The sequence below is a fragment of the Trachypithecus francoisi genome, unplaced genomic scaffold (genome assembly GCF_009764315.1).
Source record: "Trachypithecus francoisi isolate TF-2019V2 unplaced genomic scaffold, Tfra_2.0 Lachesis_group12, whole genome shotgun sequence".
NCBI classification, from domain to species: Eukaryota; Metazoa; Chordata; class Mammalia; order Primates; family Cercopithecidae; genus Trachypithecus; species Trachypithecus francoisi.
Window position 1 is genome coordinate 69,708,244 of NW_022681457.1, and position 14,988 is coordinate 69,723,231.

Below are 14,988 nucleotides of genomic sequence, written 5' to 3' on the forward strand. Positions count from 1 at the left end.
AGGCCCAGTCAAGATGGACACACATGTGCATGTGCACACACAGGCACACATAGACATGCATGCAAGTAAATGAACACATACACACAGACATGGGAACAAAGATGTGCACATACATGAACACATGTGGTCATATGTGCACAGGCACATGGACAGACACCACAAGGATGTGCGATGATTTAGCAGTTGTTCTTAATATTTACTGAGCACCCACTGAGTGCCAGGTGCTGTTCTAAGTGCTTTACATGTGTTGCTTAATCTCTATAACAGCCCCATGCTGTAGACGCTTTTAGTGTTCCCATCTCACAGATGAGGAAGATAATCTGCCCACGGCCACAGAGCTAATAAGGAAGCAGGGCTGGGGTGTGTTCAGGCTATCAGGTGGCAGAGATGTATCCCCAGGCCCAGGCACCTGACACATACATGCATGGGCATACACAGGTTCATATCAGCACGTGCACCCACACAAGGACACCCACACAGAGGCAGACATGGCCATGTCCAGACCCACCTCCTCCTCCCCACTCCCCTGCCCGCACCCAGCAATAGGCAGGGTATGGGGAAGAAACTAGGGGCTCTCTTTCCCCTCAGGCCACTTCCCCACAAATCTGATCAAGTATCAAGATTTGGTCTGGCCTTCAAGGCCCACCCCAGCCTCCCTCCAAGAAGCTCACCTACCACATGCACAACCGCCCTCCTCCTACACGACACCCACCACCAAATCACCTCTCTGCCTTCTGGAAGGGGACAACCAGCAGGCCCGAGTCAGCTGGGCCAGGGATTTTTAAGGCAACATGGCCCTTTTTGCAAAGAAACCTTCAGCAGGAAGCCCATGTATAAAGAGCTACAAGCCTGCTCGGGAGAAGACAGATGGGGTAGGAAGGAGAAGGCCAGTTTGTCAAAATACAATTCGCCAAACGACCGGCACACTGAATTTCCAAACACACAGAACCTCCTTATGGAAATCCTCCATAATGTAGGCTCCTCATAACAAGTGATTATCAAATAACCTCCCCAAGCCAGGGTGTTGGCAGAATAGAAAATGACTTTAAGGGGACTTGAAAAACACAAATTTTGCTATTTTCCTAAGAACATATTTATCTTCCTTGACTAAATTCGAGAAGAAGATAGCCGAACAATCAACAAATTTGGAGGAACAAATGTATGTAAAGGAATAATATATTTCTATTCATAATCATTCATTATATTCAAAAATAACATATTTGTGAGGAAAATCAGCAAACTTGTTAAGTTCAGCAAACTGGCCATGCTATATCCCACTCACCCTTCAGCCTTCTGACTCTACCCCAAGCAGTTCCGGAAGCCCCTTTGGGGACACAGAACTCCAGAGCACATGGTTTGAAAATCAGTATCTCTGAGTGTGAATCCATGACCCATGCTTCTTAAAAAGTATGCATTTTAAGAAGAGAGAAACTGAAGCCAGAAAGGAAGTGACTTTGACTTATCCAGCATCACACAGCTGGTTGGGACAGAAGCAGGACTTCAACTCAAGCCTCCAGCTCCAATTCCATGCTCAGTCTCTTCCTTAAGGGCTCAAAATACCCACGACCCTGACCCCCCACCCAACATGGAACTCCAACCCACTCCCAGGCCCTGCTAATGGCCAGCAGGGCAGAGCATCATGGAGGATGACCTGCAGAAGGAGACACCTTCTCCCTCATCAGGCTGGAGAAGGGACACTGCCCTGCCCTCACCCTGGCCCCTCACCGGTAGTGCTTGTCCCACTCTGGCCTCCGACGCAGGTCTGAGAGCAGCAGGAAGGCCTGGGCTGCATCCACATGCACGACCATCTCCATGTGGAAGGAGAGGAACTTGTCATCCTCCAGAGTGTACAGGCGGACCTGCATGGGACAGAGGGCAGCCTCATTTGCTGGGTGGTGGAGTGGACTGATGGGGATGCTGGAGGCTGAGGCTGGAAGCTCAGGGCTATGGCTGACTTGCTGTGTGACTATGAATACACAGCTCAGCCTCTCTGAGTCTCAGCTGCATCCCCATGAATTCAGCACATTTGTGCTGAGAATCCAAGCCCTAGCATCACAGGCAGGAGGCGGCTTGTCCAAGGGCACAGGCAGCTGGCAGAGCTTAGGTCTCCTGTAAGCCCGTGCCTGTTGGCTGCCCCCATCCCTGCAGCGATCACTGCAGAAGAACAGAGAGGAAGTGCCTGGTGAGACAGCAGCAGACCCGAGTGGCTGAGAACAGGAAGTGGGGCAGGCAGGAGAGAAGGATCTAGGGGTTCTCAACTCCAGGCCCTGCAGAGGTGGGTACGTTTCCACAACAGGACTGGTTTCTTGATCTCACCCAATTCTTTGAAGAGATCCATTTTTGACATAAGTGGTATGGGAGAGTTCTTGTTGCTTGCCATCAGCCACCTCTGGCTCAGAGGTGAAAGGAAAATTGGGTGGGTGGGGTCAGCTACCTGATTGATCTCCGAGGACAGCACCCAGTTGTCCTTGGCCACGAGCATCCTCAGGGAGGAGACGTTATTGTAGCTCAGGTACACCTGGAAGAGCACACAGGTGCTACCACTACCATGCCCCCTTCCTCCAGGGCCCCTGAGCCGAGGCCAAGGGTGTGCCAGAGAGGAACCTGGACAATGAATGGGGGGCGTGGGGGGCAGTGCTGAGGAAAGAGTCCTGGACTTTGGGAAGGGAGGTCCAGTCTTGGGCTTGGCTAGACCCATTGTGTGACCCTGGACAAGCTGCTCTGCCTCTCAAGGTCTCCACTTGCACCTGCCAAATAAGGACACAGGCAAGCTCTTTGCTAATGGTAGCAACCATGAGGTGTGTCATTCATATACTGTTCTCCCCAGCCTTCCCCCAAACCTGTTCTGACAGGCAGGGAAGGGTGGGGGCCCCAGTGGGTCTGAAGACTGTCCCCTTGGAGCAGAGGGCCTTACCTGGTTGCTAGGGTCCCAGGGAACGGAGAGGGGCACCTCTGTCTGCTTACAGGACACAATGTACTTCCTGGGAAGGAGGGAAGATGACAACCTGGGTCCCCTGGAAGTCCAGCACTTTCCACAGACTCTACTGCAGGCCTACTGTGTGCTAGGCCCTGCGCTGAGCCCGGCAGAGTGGGAGACTCCTGTCTGGCTAGGGAGGCTGGATGGTCACACAGGACACAGCAGCTGAGAGCACACCAGCTCGGCCCCTACACCAGGGAAAGCTCGGAGGCGGGAGCGAGCCAGCAAGGAAGGGTGTGGCGTCTAAGGCTCGGTCCCCAGACCCCACATCCTGGCTGACTGACCTCACCCTGATGCTGCTGTGTCCTCATCTGTGAAATGGGATCAGCAGTCACCCCTGCCTCAGGGGTCATCACAAGGAGAACAGCGCCTGGCACACAGTAAATGCTCAGTAAATGCCATAGATGCACACTTTCTTATTAACAACAGCTTGTGATCCCTGGTGTGCTTATAGCCTCCAAAGTCTGTAAATGCTTTCACAGCAGAGTGAGACACACCTGGATTTATTTATTTATTTATTTATTTAGAGACAGACTCTTGCTCTGTTGCCCATGCTGGAGTGCAATGGCACAATCTCTGCTCACTACAACCTCCACCTCCTGGTTCAAGCGATTATCTTGTCTCAGCCTCAGCCTCCTGACTATAGGTGCACTGGGACTATCTGCGCCCACCACCATGCCCAGCTAATTTTTGTATTTTTAGTAGAGACGGGGTTTTGCCATGTTAGCCAGGCTGGTCTCGAACTCCTGACCTCAGAGGATCTGCCTGCCTCAGCCACCCAAAGTGGCTGTACCTCTTGAACAACTGCATCTCCTCTCTGAATGTTTCTTCATCTGCCAAGTAGGCATCATAATCAATTGGAAGAACACAGGATTTAAAATCAGCTGGACTCAGTCAGGTTCAAATTCTGACTCTGCTGATGCTATTTGTGTGTCCCTGGGCAAGCCACCTAACCCCTCTGTCTCCAGCGTCCTTGCCTGTACAACAGGCCAGAAGACAGCTGTGTAATGAGACCTAAACGAGAGGATGAAGAGGGCCTGGCCCAGGGCCCAGCACACAGGCAGCTCTGAAGAAAAGCGAGTGCCCTGGGGTCAGTGGAGGGTGAACAGCCCCGAATCCGCATTCTGCCCACTACTCAGCCCCTGCTCACCTGTCTAGGCGGATCTTCTTTCTGGCACTGGCCTCTCGGTACCGCCGCTCGCCATCCTGGGGAAGAAGTCAGGATAGGCTGTGCTGTGGGAGGAGCAACCAGCTACCCCAACCCTCCGTCCTGCCCCCTCCATCCCCCAGGGCCCAAGGAGATCCTGCAGCCCTAACATGGAGTTCAGGTGTCACTGGGGCAGCTGGAATCAAAATCTCCTGGCCAGGAAAGTGGGAAACTAAGCTGTAGCCCCAGCTCCCCTCAAACTCTGAGTGACCTGGGAACACCATCTCTCCTGGCCAGACCTCAGTTTCCTCCTCTGTAAAATGGGGATCCTTACAGGTCTCTCACAATGGTAATGATAGTCCACATTTGCTGAGCACTCACTACACACCAGCCACTCTTTTCAAGGCCTTTCCATGCGGAATTGCACCAAATCCCTAAAACAACCCTTCGAGGCTGGGGCTAGTGCTGTGTCCATCCTACAGAGGAGGAACCTGAGACAAGGAAGGGTGAGGGCTTGCCAAGGCCACAGGGGTAAGGGCCGAGGCCAGGATCAGCACCCCAGTGGCTGCCTCAAGCCCACCCTCTTTACCACCACATCTAACGTCCCCCAGTCCCAAGCGCAACACGGAAAATGCCTGGGAAGCGGCTGTGGCTGTGATCCCCAGCTCCTGGTCCCGAGGCTCCACCCAACTCCACAGCTCACGCTAGGCTCTGGAAGGCCAGCAGGCAGGGCAGGGGACCTCCCCCGAGGGAGGCAGCGGCCTCTCCAAGGCCTGGCCCACAGGAGGCACAGGGAGCATTTTGTTAGAGAGGACCTTTGCACCAGGCTCCTGACTGTCTTCCCGTGCCCGTTGTGTCGCTTTCACCATCCTCCTGACCGCTCCCAGGACGCAGCCAGGCATGGAGTCAGTACCGCATCTATCGCCCCACAGTCCTGTGAGGCAGGGACTGCAGATGCACCCATTTTACACATGGGGACTGAAAGCTCGAGGGGACATCACTTGAATGTGGTAGAGGCGAGGTTCCAATCCACATCTGACTCCAAAGCCAGTACTCTCCCAACCCTGTGGCTCATGACAGTCCGTTAATCCCCAACTCCAAGCCAGACCCACACATATTCCAAGTTCTGTCAGGCAGAACAAACCCGCCCTGCACAAGGGGCATCCCGGGGCTCACAGCCAGGACACTCAGAGCTAGCCGTGCCCCAGCACAGGGGTAGGGCGGGCCCCTCACGCCTCTAGGCTGTAGGGGGCTGGCAGGCAGAGAGGGAGGGGAGGGGAGCTGCTAGTGGGGCAGGGCGCTGGTCCCACTTACCCCAGGCTGGGGCCGAATCCAGGGCAGCAGCTGGGGCTGGTCATCTGCGTCCAGGACCACAAAGGTCATAAAGGCACTGTTGATGTGGCGCCGGTGGGTCTCAGCCTGCTGGCGATAGGCCTCCACACATACACCCACCTCCATGCTGCGGGGAAAGAGTGCAGCTTCCAACCTGGACAGACCTTCCCAAGGGCCATGCCTCCTCCCCAACACACACTCACACACACACGTACACACACATGCATGCACACACATACACACATGCATGCACACACACATGCATGCACACACACTCCTGCAGTTCTTCCAGCAACCTGGATCGGAGTCCCAATGACAGGACACCTGGGACCACACCCTCCACTAATGTTTACAGAGCACCTCGTGTGTGCGTCCGGCCCTGTGAGGATGCGGGAGTGAATAAACCCATCCAGTCCATGCCTCGTGGGCTAACAGCTGGGGGAGGAGGCAACCAACAAGAAAGCAAAGGTATAAATATGCCATCATGAACCGCAAAGGGGCATGAGAACATAAACAAGGAGGTGGAGGTGCACGGCCTAATTAGAAAATGTTCATCATGTGCATATTTACAAGTGCTATGGCAGCCTGGCTTCCAACAGCCCAGTTGCTGCTATTCATGTGTATCTTACCATCTTTACTTCTTTATTCCTTTATTTATTTTTTGAGACAGTCTCATTCTGTCGCCCAAGCTGGAGTGCAGTGGCACAATCTCGGCTCACTGCAACCTCCACCTCCTGGGTTCAAGGGATTCTTGTGCCTCCGCCTCCCAAGTAGCTGGGATTACAGGTGTGTGCCACCACACCTGGCTCATTTTTTGTTTATTTAATAGAGATGGGTTTTCGCCATGTTGGCCAGGCTAGTCTTGAACTCTGAGCCTCAAGTGATCTGCCTGCCTCGGCCTCCTAAAGTGCTGGGATTACAGGCATGAGTCACTGCACCCAGTCACTTATCATCTTTATTAATTATAATAAATAAATTCCCCCTCACTTGGGAAGTTCTGTAATTGCAGAATGTGGACATTATATAGATGGGGAAACCAAGGCCTAGAACTGGGCAATAATTTTTCCAAGGATTCCAGATTCCCGGAATCTGGACTAAAAACCGGGCTTCACAGCTCCTACGAAAGGCTTTTCCCCTGCACCGCGGCAAAATGGGTGCAAGTCAGACTGCAAATAACAACAGTAATAGTAAGAGCAGCTGTAATGGCTGACCTTTACTGGACATTTTCTCTGGCATTCTACTAGCAACGGAGTTATTGAATCCTCATAACTCCGAGGTAGTTGTGATGAGCCCCATTTTACAAGTGGAAGAACCGAGACTCAGGGGGGTTAAGTTGCTTCCCAAGGTCACAGAGCCAGTAAGAGGTGGAGCCAAACTCGAACCCAGCAGCCTGGCTCCTGACCCCTCACTTTTAATGATTAAATAATAATCTCTGAAATTCTCAAAAAATTTACTTATTTAAAGTCAGCTTTCATGGGAGTAGGTATCAGAATTCATTGCAAAGGCAACGACTCTGTAGACTAATTATTTTAGGAAATGTGTGGGAAAGGGTTTGATAAACAACCAAACACTGGCAAGAAGTGGCCCTGTGATCTGAGCATCTATAGCGGTCCAGGCCTGGAGCCGGGAGTCAAGGAGAGGGACAGAGACACTGATCTAAGACAGTGGGAGACAGGGGTTGGGGGATCCCACAGGAGGGGTCCTTGACCCAGCCAGGGATAGGCAGGACTGGGAGCCAGGGAAGCCTCCCAAGAAGGGAACATCAGAGCTGAAGTTCAGAGACAGTGAAGGAACCCAGCAGCCGGGTGAGGATTTAGACCCTGTCTGCAGGCCAAAGGGCTCCTGGACGGTTTGCAGTAGGGCCCTTTCTAGGGTCAGGAAGAGCCCTCAGCCCTGAATGGCCCTGGCCGCGCCCATCCCAGACCCTCACCTATGTTTGAAAGCATTGTTCACGATGGCTTTGAGCACCAGACGGTCGCCGACCTGGGACGGGCCTCGGAAGTGGAACATCTCAATGGCCTTCAGTGTAGGGTGGGCACAGCAGAGCCGGCTGAGGAGGTTTGGAGGGGGGAGACAGAAGGAATGCCCTCAGTGCTTCAGACACTAGTTTGGGCCAGGTTTTTTTTTTTTTTTTTTTTTTTTTGAGACAGAGTTTCACTCTTATTGCCCAGGCTGGAGTGCAATGGCATAATCTCAGCTCACTGTAACGTCTGCCTCTTAGGTTCAAGCAATTCTCCTGCTCAGCCTCCTGAGTAGCTGGGACTACAGGTGTCCGCCACCATGCCCGGCTAATTTTTTGCATTTTTTAGTAGAGATGGGGTTTCACCATGTTGGCCAGGATGGTTGCAAACTCCTAACCTCAGGTGATCTACCCACCTTGGCCTCCCAAAGTGCTGGGATTACAGGCATGAGCCACTGTACCCGGCTTTTTTTTTTTTTTTTTTGAGACAGGGTTTCATTCTGTTGCCCAGGCTGGAATGCACTGGTGCTATCTCGGCTGACTGTAACCTCCACCTTCCGGGTTCAAGCGGCTCTCCTGTTTCAGCCTCCCAAGTAGCTGAGACTACAGGCATGCACCACCACACCTGGCTAATTTTTGTATTTTTAGTAGAGATGAGGTTTTACCTCGTTGCCAACCTGGTCTTGAACTCCTGACCTCAAGTGGCCTCGGCTTCCCAAAGTGCTGGGATTACAGGCATGAGCCACCACACTAGGCCAGCTTGGGCCGGCTTTCTACCCTAGTCCCATCCCCAGACCCAGCCTGGAACTACACATTCTGACCCATCTACTGCCACCCAAATCAGTGGCAGTTCTGCTCAGAGGCACAGAACTGAAGTCCCATTTCATAGCTTAGAATACTGAGGTCTATGCATGGTAGGAAAGGAGCCAAGTTTGAGGAGACAGAAGAAAGCAGGGTTTGGGGTAAATCCCTTTCCCATTTTCCTTCCAACATTTACACCTTGGTAGCTGCTGTTCCTACTATCTAGAAGCCCCCCCAACCCAAAGCTACTTGGCATTCAAGGCCCAGCTGAAGTGTTCTTCCTCCAGGCAGCCTTCCCTGACCATCAGGCTCTTACCCTCCTCTGGGATCTTACTGCACTTATAGCCAAGGCTGCCCAAAAGGGCATTGCTTATGCACTGTCTCCCACAGGTTAAACTGGAGGAGGGGCCATTGAAGCCAGGCTCTAAAGAATAAGGAGGAATCCGCCTGGCTGGGAAGGGCATGGGTTGGGAAGGGCATTCCTGGTAAAGGGAACAGCAAAAGCAAAGTCATGGAGGTGTGAGAGTGTCAATTAGTGAAGGTCAGTTACTGTAACTATAAAAAACACCCTGATATTTAGGGTAGAACAAGCCCCAGACAGGCAGAGAGGTTATAGGAGAGAAAACAATTTTCACCCCTTGGAAGAAGGGAACAGTGAGAGATGGCTTTATGGAAGAAGTGGGCAGGATATTAGCAAACAAAGAAGAGTAGGGGAAACACAGCAGGAGCCTACACCAGGGGCAAAGGCAGGGGCTGGGAAAGCGGAGGATGGCAACACAGAGCAGCAAATGGCATGATGTGAAGGGAACATAGATACTAGAAGGAGTACAGGTAGGGCCAGATCAAGGGGAGGATCTAGTGTCAGGCCAAGAGAGCTGTTGTTTCCCACGTAAAAGATGAGAGCTTTTTGAGTAGAACAAGAAATGGTCAGTTCACAAAAATTCTCTATCTGATTTGGAACAGCCAAGCTTCTGAAGCCTTGAATGCCAACCCCAAGCTGGGGTTTCCCCTCCAGAGGGAGGTGGCCAAGGGGAGGAGGAGGAGAAAGGAGGGGAGGCAGAGACAGTACACTCTGCCCTCACCTGGCTGCAATGGTGGCCACATTCTCCATCCAGGCCATGATCTGGCCCCCAAAGGTGTTGCCCTGATGATTGGCATGGGGAGGCAGGACCAGCTCCACGCTCTCCACACGAGTCTTCTCGGCTGGCACCATGTGGCTGCAGTCTCTGCTCTCCAGATCTGACCAGGGATGGGGTAAGGGAGGGAAGCAGAGAGGTGAGCACATTCCCAAGGGCAGCCCCTCCCCACAGGCAGCCCGGGGACCCCCACCACTCCACCCCACTCAGGTTCTTTTATTTATTCGGCACCAAGTGCACATGAGGCAGAGGGTGGCCCTGGGTGAGAGAGATGAGCCAGTTCAGTGCAGTGGACCCATCACCAGCTCTGAGACAAGACAGCTGGTCTGAGTCTCAGCTCCACTCCAGACTGCCTGCATGGCCTTGGGCAAATCGAGTTATCCCTCTGAGCCTCGGTTGCCTCATTTGTAAAGGCAGATGTGAACTCCGACCCGACAGGACTGTGTGAAGATGAAATGTTATTATTGTCACAAAGTGCTTGACTCAAGGCCAGGCATAATAGCTCATGCCTGTAATCCCAGCACTTTGGTAGGCCAAGGTGGGTAGATCACTTGAGGCCAGGAGTTTGAGACCAGCCTGGCCAACATGGCGAAACTCTGTCTCTACTAAAACACAAAAAAATTAGCGGGGCATGGTGGCATGCGCCTGTAATCCCAGCTACTCTGGAGGCTGGGCCATGAGAATCACTTGAACCTGGGAGGCAGAGGTTGCAGGGAGCCAAGATCACACCACTACACTCCAGCCTGGGTGACAGAGTGAGATTCTGTATCAAAAAATAATAATAATCACAAAGAGCTTGGCTCCAGTAAATATGCTCTCAAAAAGGACGATTTTTCCCCGCCCTCTGCCCTGGTATCCTTGGCAGCAATGGAATTAGGATATCCTTAATAGGAGAGGCCAGGCAGTGAGTGGGGCCTTGGGCTTCAGGGCAGCAGACGTTGGTATGCCCCACCAAATCCAAGGTGGTGTCATTTGTCTCCCATCTCCCATGGAGAGACTTCTTCAGGGAGGGTCCATCAAAGAGCTGGCATTGCCCTTGGCTTGGCTTACAGACTCTCAGAGATGCCACAGATAGGGTCAGGGCAGACAGGAGGGGAAGTTGAGGGTGGCCTGAGCCAAGGTCTGGAGACAGGACGGGGAGGGTATTCACAGGGCAATGGAGCCTGTGGCTTAGCAGGAGCTGCAGTGGGTCAAGAGACAGTACCCAGTGAAGCTGAGTGGCCAGCCAGAAGGCCCAGTGCCAGGCAAAGGCACTTAAACTGATTCTTAGGTGGGAGGGCTGTTAGGACAGAAGAGATTTAGGAGGGCTGCAAGGGGATGGATGGATCAAGGGGGCCTTGATGACTGTAGGAAGAGCTGGGCCTCCTCAGCTCCAGCCTCCAAGCCCAGCATAACCAGGGCACATGGAACTCAGGGCACAGCTTGCTGCTTCCACTGGGCTTTGCAAGTTCTGCCTGCTCTCTCCCCACTCCGAGGAGATTTTCTCCTAAAATCACCTGCTTTTGGTTTCAAGGAAGACCCAAATTTAAACATTCTGGAGATGAGTAAACAAGTCCAAGGTCTCCCTTCTGGGCCTTTGCCCAGGCTGTGCCCTCTGTCAAGAACCTTTTCTTATATCCCACCTATCAAAATCCCACCCAATCCAAAGTAGATCTTTCTGTACTGGTATAGAACAACCCCCAAGATACATTTCTAAGGGGAAACTACAAGATACAGAACAGTATGTACTGAATGCCCCTTTTCAGGGGCTAAATAATACATGCTATGCTTAGATACGCAGGAAATACTTCTGGAAAGATACCCTAAAACAGGTAATAGTAGTTGCTTCTGAGGAGAGGACCTGGATTCTGGGATAGAAAGGAGTCTTGCTTTTTATTTTATATCTTTATATATACACACCTTATGTGTGTATGCATCTACACACACACACACATATACATAAGCATATATATATGCTTTTTACATATATTTTATATATGCTTTTTATATTTTATTTTATTTTATTTTTTGAGACAGAGTTTTGCTCTTTTTGCCCAGGCTGGAGCACAATGGCACAATCTCGGCTCATTGCAACCTCCGCCTCCTAGGTTCAAGCGATTCTCCTGCCTCAGTCTCCCGAGTAGCTGGGATTACAGGTGCCTGCCACCACACCCAGCTAATTTTGTATTTTTAGTAGAGACGGGGTTTCACCATGTTGGCCAGGCTGGTCTTGAACTCCTGACCTCAGGCAATCCACCCACCTCAGCCTCCCAAAGTGCTGGGATTACAGGAATGAGCCACTGCACCTGGCCTATATATGCTTTTTTTATAGATGCATATATATATATATGCTTTTAAAAAAATTCCACAGAGTCTTCAAGGTGTAGCTCAATACTATCTTCCCAAACACCTTGGCTTCTGGAGACCCAAATGTGTTTTGTGGACTAAAAAGGGATTTCCACATGACCTAACCGCAGTTTCATGGCTGCTGGGAGCTGGTAGAGAGGCCCAAACACTCCCTTTCCCTGGAGGAGACCTCGGGGCCAAGAGGGCTAGAGAGGCCCAGGGCCACCAGTGGGTGGAAGTCCCTGGAGCCTCCCTTCCTGCCTCTGCCCAGTGGGGGCCTGGGGCAGAGAGGCCATGCAGGACTCCAGCTACCCTCCCCATGCACGGCTGGCAGCTGCTCACCATCCTGAATGACGCAGTTAGCCAGGAGGTCCTTGATGGTGTCCGCATAGACAAGGCGCATGCGCCGGCGCTCGGCTGCCACACTGTGCTCCATCTTCTCCTCCTCTGTCCGTGGCGTGATCTGCTTCAGCTTCACCTGTCAGCCAGGGGACAGGGTGGGGGACACTCAGGGCAAGTCTCCTGAAATAGCACAAGGGCCTGTCCCCAGCACCATCCCATGCCCGAGGCTAGCACACGGCAGGCCTGGGCTGCTGCTTAGTTCCAAGGCTTCCTCCCCCTTTGCCCCATTTTCCTGCCTCCATGATGACCTGACACATATCCATCCTCCAGCTCCCACCCAGGTCCCTTCCTTGGGCAAAGGCTCAGAGGATGGGAGGTGTCACTGTAGGACATGCACAATGGCGAGATCAGAAGAATCTTCGCTGGAGAAGCACAGGGAGAGGTGGGGGAAAGGAGTGGGGAGGTGGCTAGGGGGTCCAAATGCAATGCGGGGTGGGCCTTCCTCTGGGAGCTGTGGATTCCTGCTGTGTCCCTCCCCATCCCCTCTGCCAACCCCCAACCTCACCACCCTGATCCAGACTTGCCATGGCAGGTGCCCAGGTCGCTGAGCAGCGTCCAGCAGCCAGGTGCACCCAGTTACCTTGGTGATCTCTCGGTGGGCCACGAAGGTGGCCAAGGCCTTGCACACATTCCACTGCTTCTCAGAGCACAGGTCCTCCGAGGCCACCTGGATGCCCACCTGGAGAGGAACAGTAAGGGCAAAGGAATGAGGGACAACATTGCACTCACCAGCGAGAAGGCCCGCAGCTCCACCAGATAGCAAGTTCCAGCCCAAGCCAGGCCTCTGGAGTTTCTGCACCATCTACCAGGTCTGGGAGGCCAGAGATCTGAGGTGGGTTTTGACTCTGCCCTTGGGTCCCCGGGAAACCTTGGGCAAGACACTTCCCTTCTCTGGGTCTCAGTTTCCTCATCTACGAAGTGGGAGTGACCAGACCTACCCTTGCGGGATTGCTGAGAGAATTAAAATGAGACTACGTCTACAACAGGGCTTACTATAGGTAGAATGTTGGCTAAATTTAAAGGATAGGCCAGGCTCAATGGCCTGTCATCCTAGAATTTTGGGAGGTTGCAGCAGGAGGATCACTTGAGGCCAGGAGTTCAAAACAAGCCAGGGCAACACAGTGAGACCCCTGTCTCTGCAAAAAAAAAAACACACAAAAATTAGCTGGATGTGGTGGCGCATGTCTGTAGTCCCAGCTACTCAGGAGGCTGAGGCAGGAATATTGCTGAAGCCCAGGAGTTCAAGGTTACAGCAAGCTATGATTGCACCACTGCACTCCAGCTTGGGTGACAGAGTAAGACCTCATCTCAAAATAATAATACAAATAAAAATAAAAGATCAAGAACAGGCACCTGGGAGTACCTGAGCATTTATGGGGTGCCCAGAGGCATACTCAGGACTATGTCACCCAGCCTCAGTGCTCCCTCAGGAACCATGGATCCAGCTGGTGAAGTTGTCTGGGCCTGAAGTCCATAGGCGGGAAATAGAGCCCTCCCCCACAGCTCACAGAGCCCTGGGCATCACCAGCAGTCCTCCATTAACTCGACAACCCTGCCACATGGGAATCACGTTTCCTTTTGCAGATGCGGAGATGGGCTGTGGGAGGCAAGCTCATGGGCCAACCCAGCACTCTCCCTGCCCCAGCTCCTCCTCCAAGATCAGGTGCTCCTGCTGCCTTCCCTCCACTCTCACAAACACCCGGCTGCTGAGGCTGGATCTGAAGACTCAGGGGCCTGGAAGTCAAGTCCCACGCTGGAATCTGTGTAGCTCAGTGACCTGGGACAAGTCCCTTCCCCTCCCAGGCCTCGATTTTCCTGTCTGTGTTACGGGATTTGGGACAGGAAGATCTTTGGGGTTCCCCCTGCTCTGCCAATAATTACAGAACTCTGCTGTTCTAATCAGGGCCCTGCGAGGGTGAGTGGCCCTGGGCTGCAGGGAGAAGAATGGATAGAGGAGGTAGAGGACCCACCCACGCACCCACTCCCAAGCAGTGCCCACCCCACACACCTCCATGCTGGAGTTGAAGGCCCGGTTCACCTTGGCCTTGATATTCACCACTTGTCCAACACTGGGGAGAGGAAAGCAGGAGGTGAGCCTTCCAGAGGGGCCAAAGGGAGGAACAGGGGCCTCAGATACTTGCAGCGCCTCTCTTGTGGGGAGCTGGCAGGAGAACTCCATGGTTTGCAGGGCATATTCACATCTGCGATGTCACCAAGTCCTCAAAGCCAGCCAGCAAGATACTGTCAGCACCCCATTTCACAGATGGGGAAGCTGAGGCAGAGAGAAGTAGCATGATTGCACTCATCTGCTCCCCCGTTCCCTACTCCCTGTTGTCCAATTAATGCCTGTGCTTCTTTCTGTGCTTGGCTCAGTGGTCCCCTCCTCAGGGGAACCCTCCCTGCCCTGCAGTGGCCCACCCACCAACAGAGACCCTGTAGAGGCTCACCCTGCAGCACTCTCCTGGCAGACTGACCTCTGTCCCCCACAATTCTTAAGCTCTACTAGGGTAAGGGCCATGTGTTTTGCTCCCCATTGACTCTCCAAGGCCTAGCACATGGCACAGGGTGGGTCTCCCATAAAGGGTAGCTGACTGAATTAATGCATTCTACATGTACTGAATGCCTAGTAAGGGCAAGATGCTATAAACAAAGGGCGGGGAGAGAAATGGAAATATTTAAAGAATGCCTGCGAGGTGCCAGGCACTGTGCACTGCCCCATTGGAGCCTCAGAATAAGCTTGGCAGGTAGGTTTAGGAGAAACTGAGCATTAGAGAGGTTAAGTCATTTGCCCAAGGTCACCAAGCTAAAAACTGGCAGCGCCAGGCTTCTAGACTGACTCTGTTGACTGCACCAGCCCCACTCTTTCCAGTTGCAACCTGTCCTTCTGGAATGATTCCCACATCCAAAT

At 52.8% G+C, this 14,988-nt stretch overlaps 1 protein-coding gene across 2 annotated transcripts in view; it reads right to left on the reverse strand.

The window, feature by feature from the left end:
• The window catches only part of ACOT11 (acyl-CoA thioesterase 11), a 61,938-nt gene that overhangs the window by 3,296 nt on the left and 43,654 nt on the right, over positions 1–14,988 (reverse strand). For both annotated transcript variants that reach the window (XM_033226260.1, XM_033226261.1), the window contains exons 4-13: positions 14,089–14,149; positions 12,661–12,759; positions 12,021–12,156; positions 9,300–9,456; positions 7,387–7,506; positions 5,439–5,583; positions 4,128–4,183; positions 2,915–2,981; positions 2,435–2,518; positions 1,726–1,859 (exon numbers count right to left, since the gene is read on the reverse strand). In XM_033226260.1, coding sequence (XP_033082151.1) covers positions 1,726–1,859; positions 2,435–2,518; positions 2,915–2,981; positions 4,128–4,183; positions 5,439–5,583; positions 7,387–7,506; positions 9,300–9,456; positions 12,021–12,156; positions 12,661–12,759; positions 14,089–14,149 — 1,059 coding nt within the window. The remainder of the gene's footprint in view (positions 1–1,725; positions 1,860–2,434; positions 2,519–2,914; positions 2,982–4,127; positions 4,184–5,438; positions 5,584–7,386; positions 7,507–9,299; positions 9,457–12,020; positions 12,157–12,660; positions 12,760–14,088; positions 14,150–14,988) is intronic.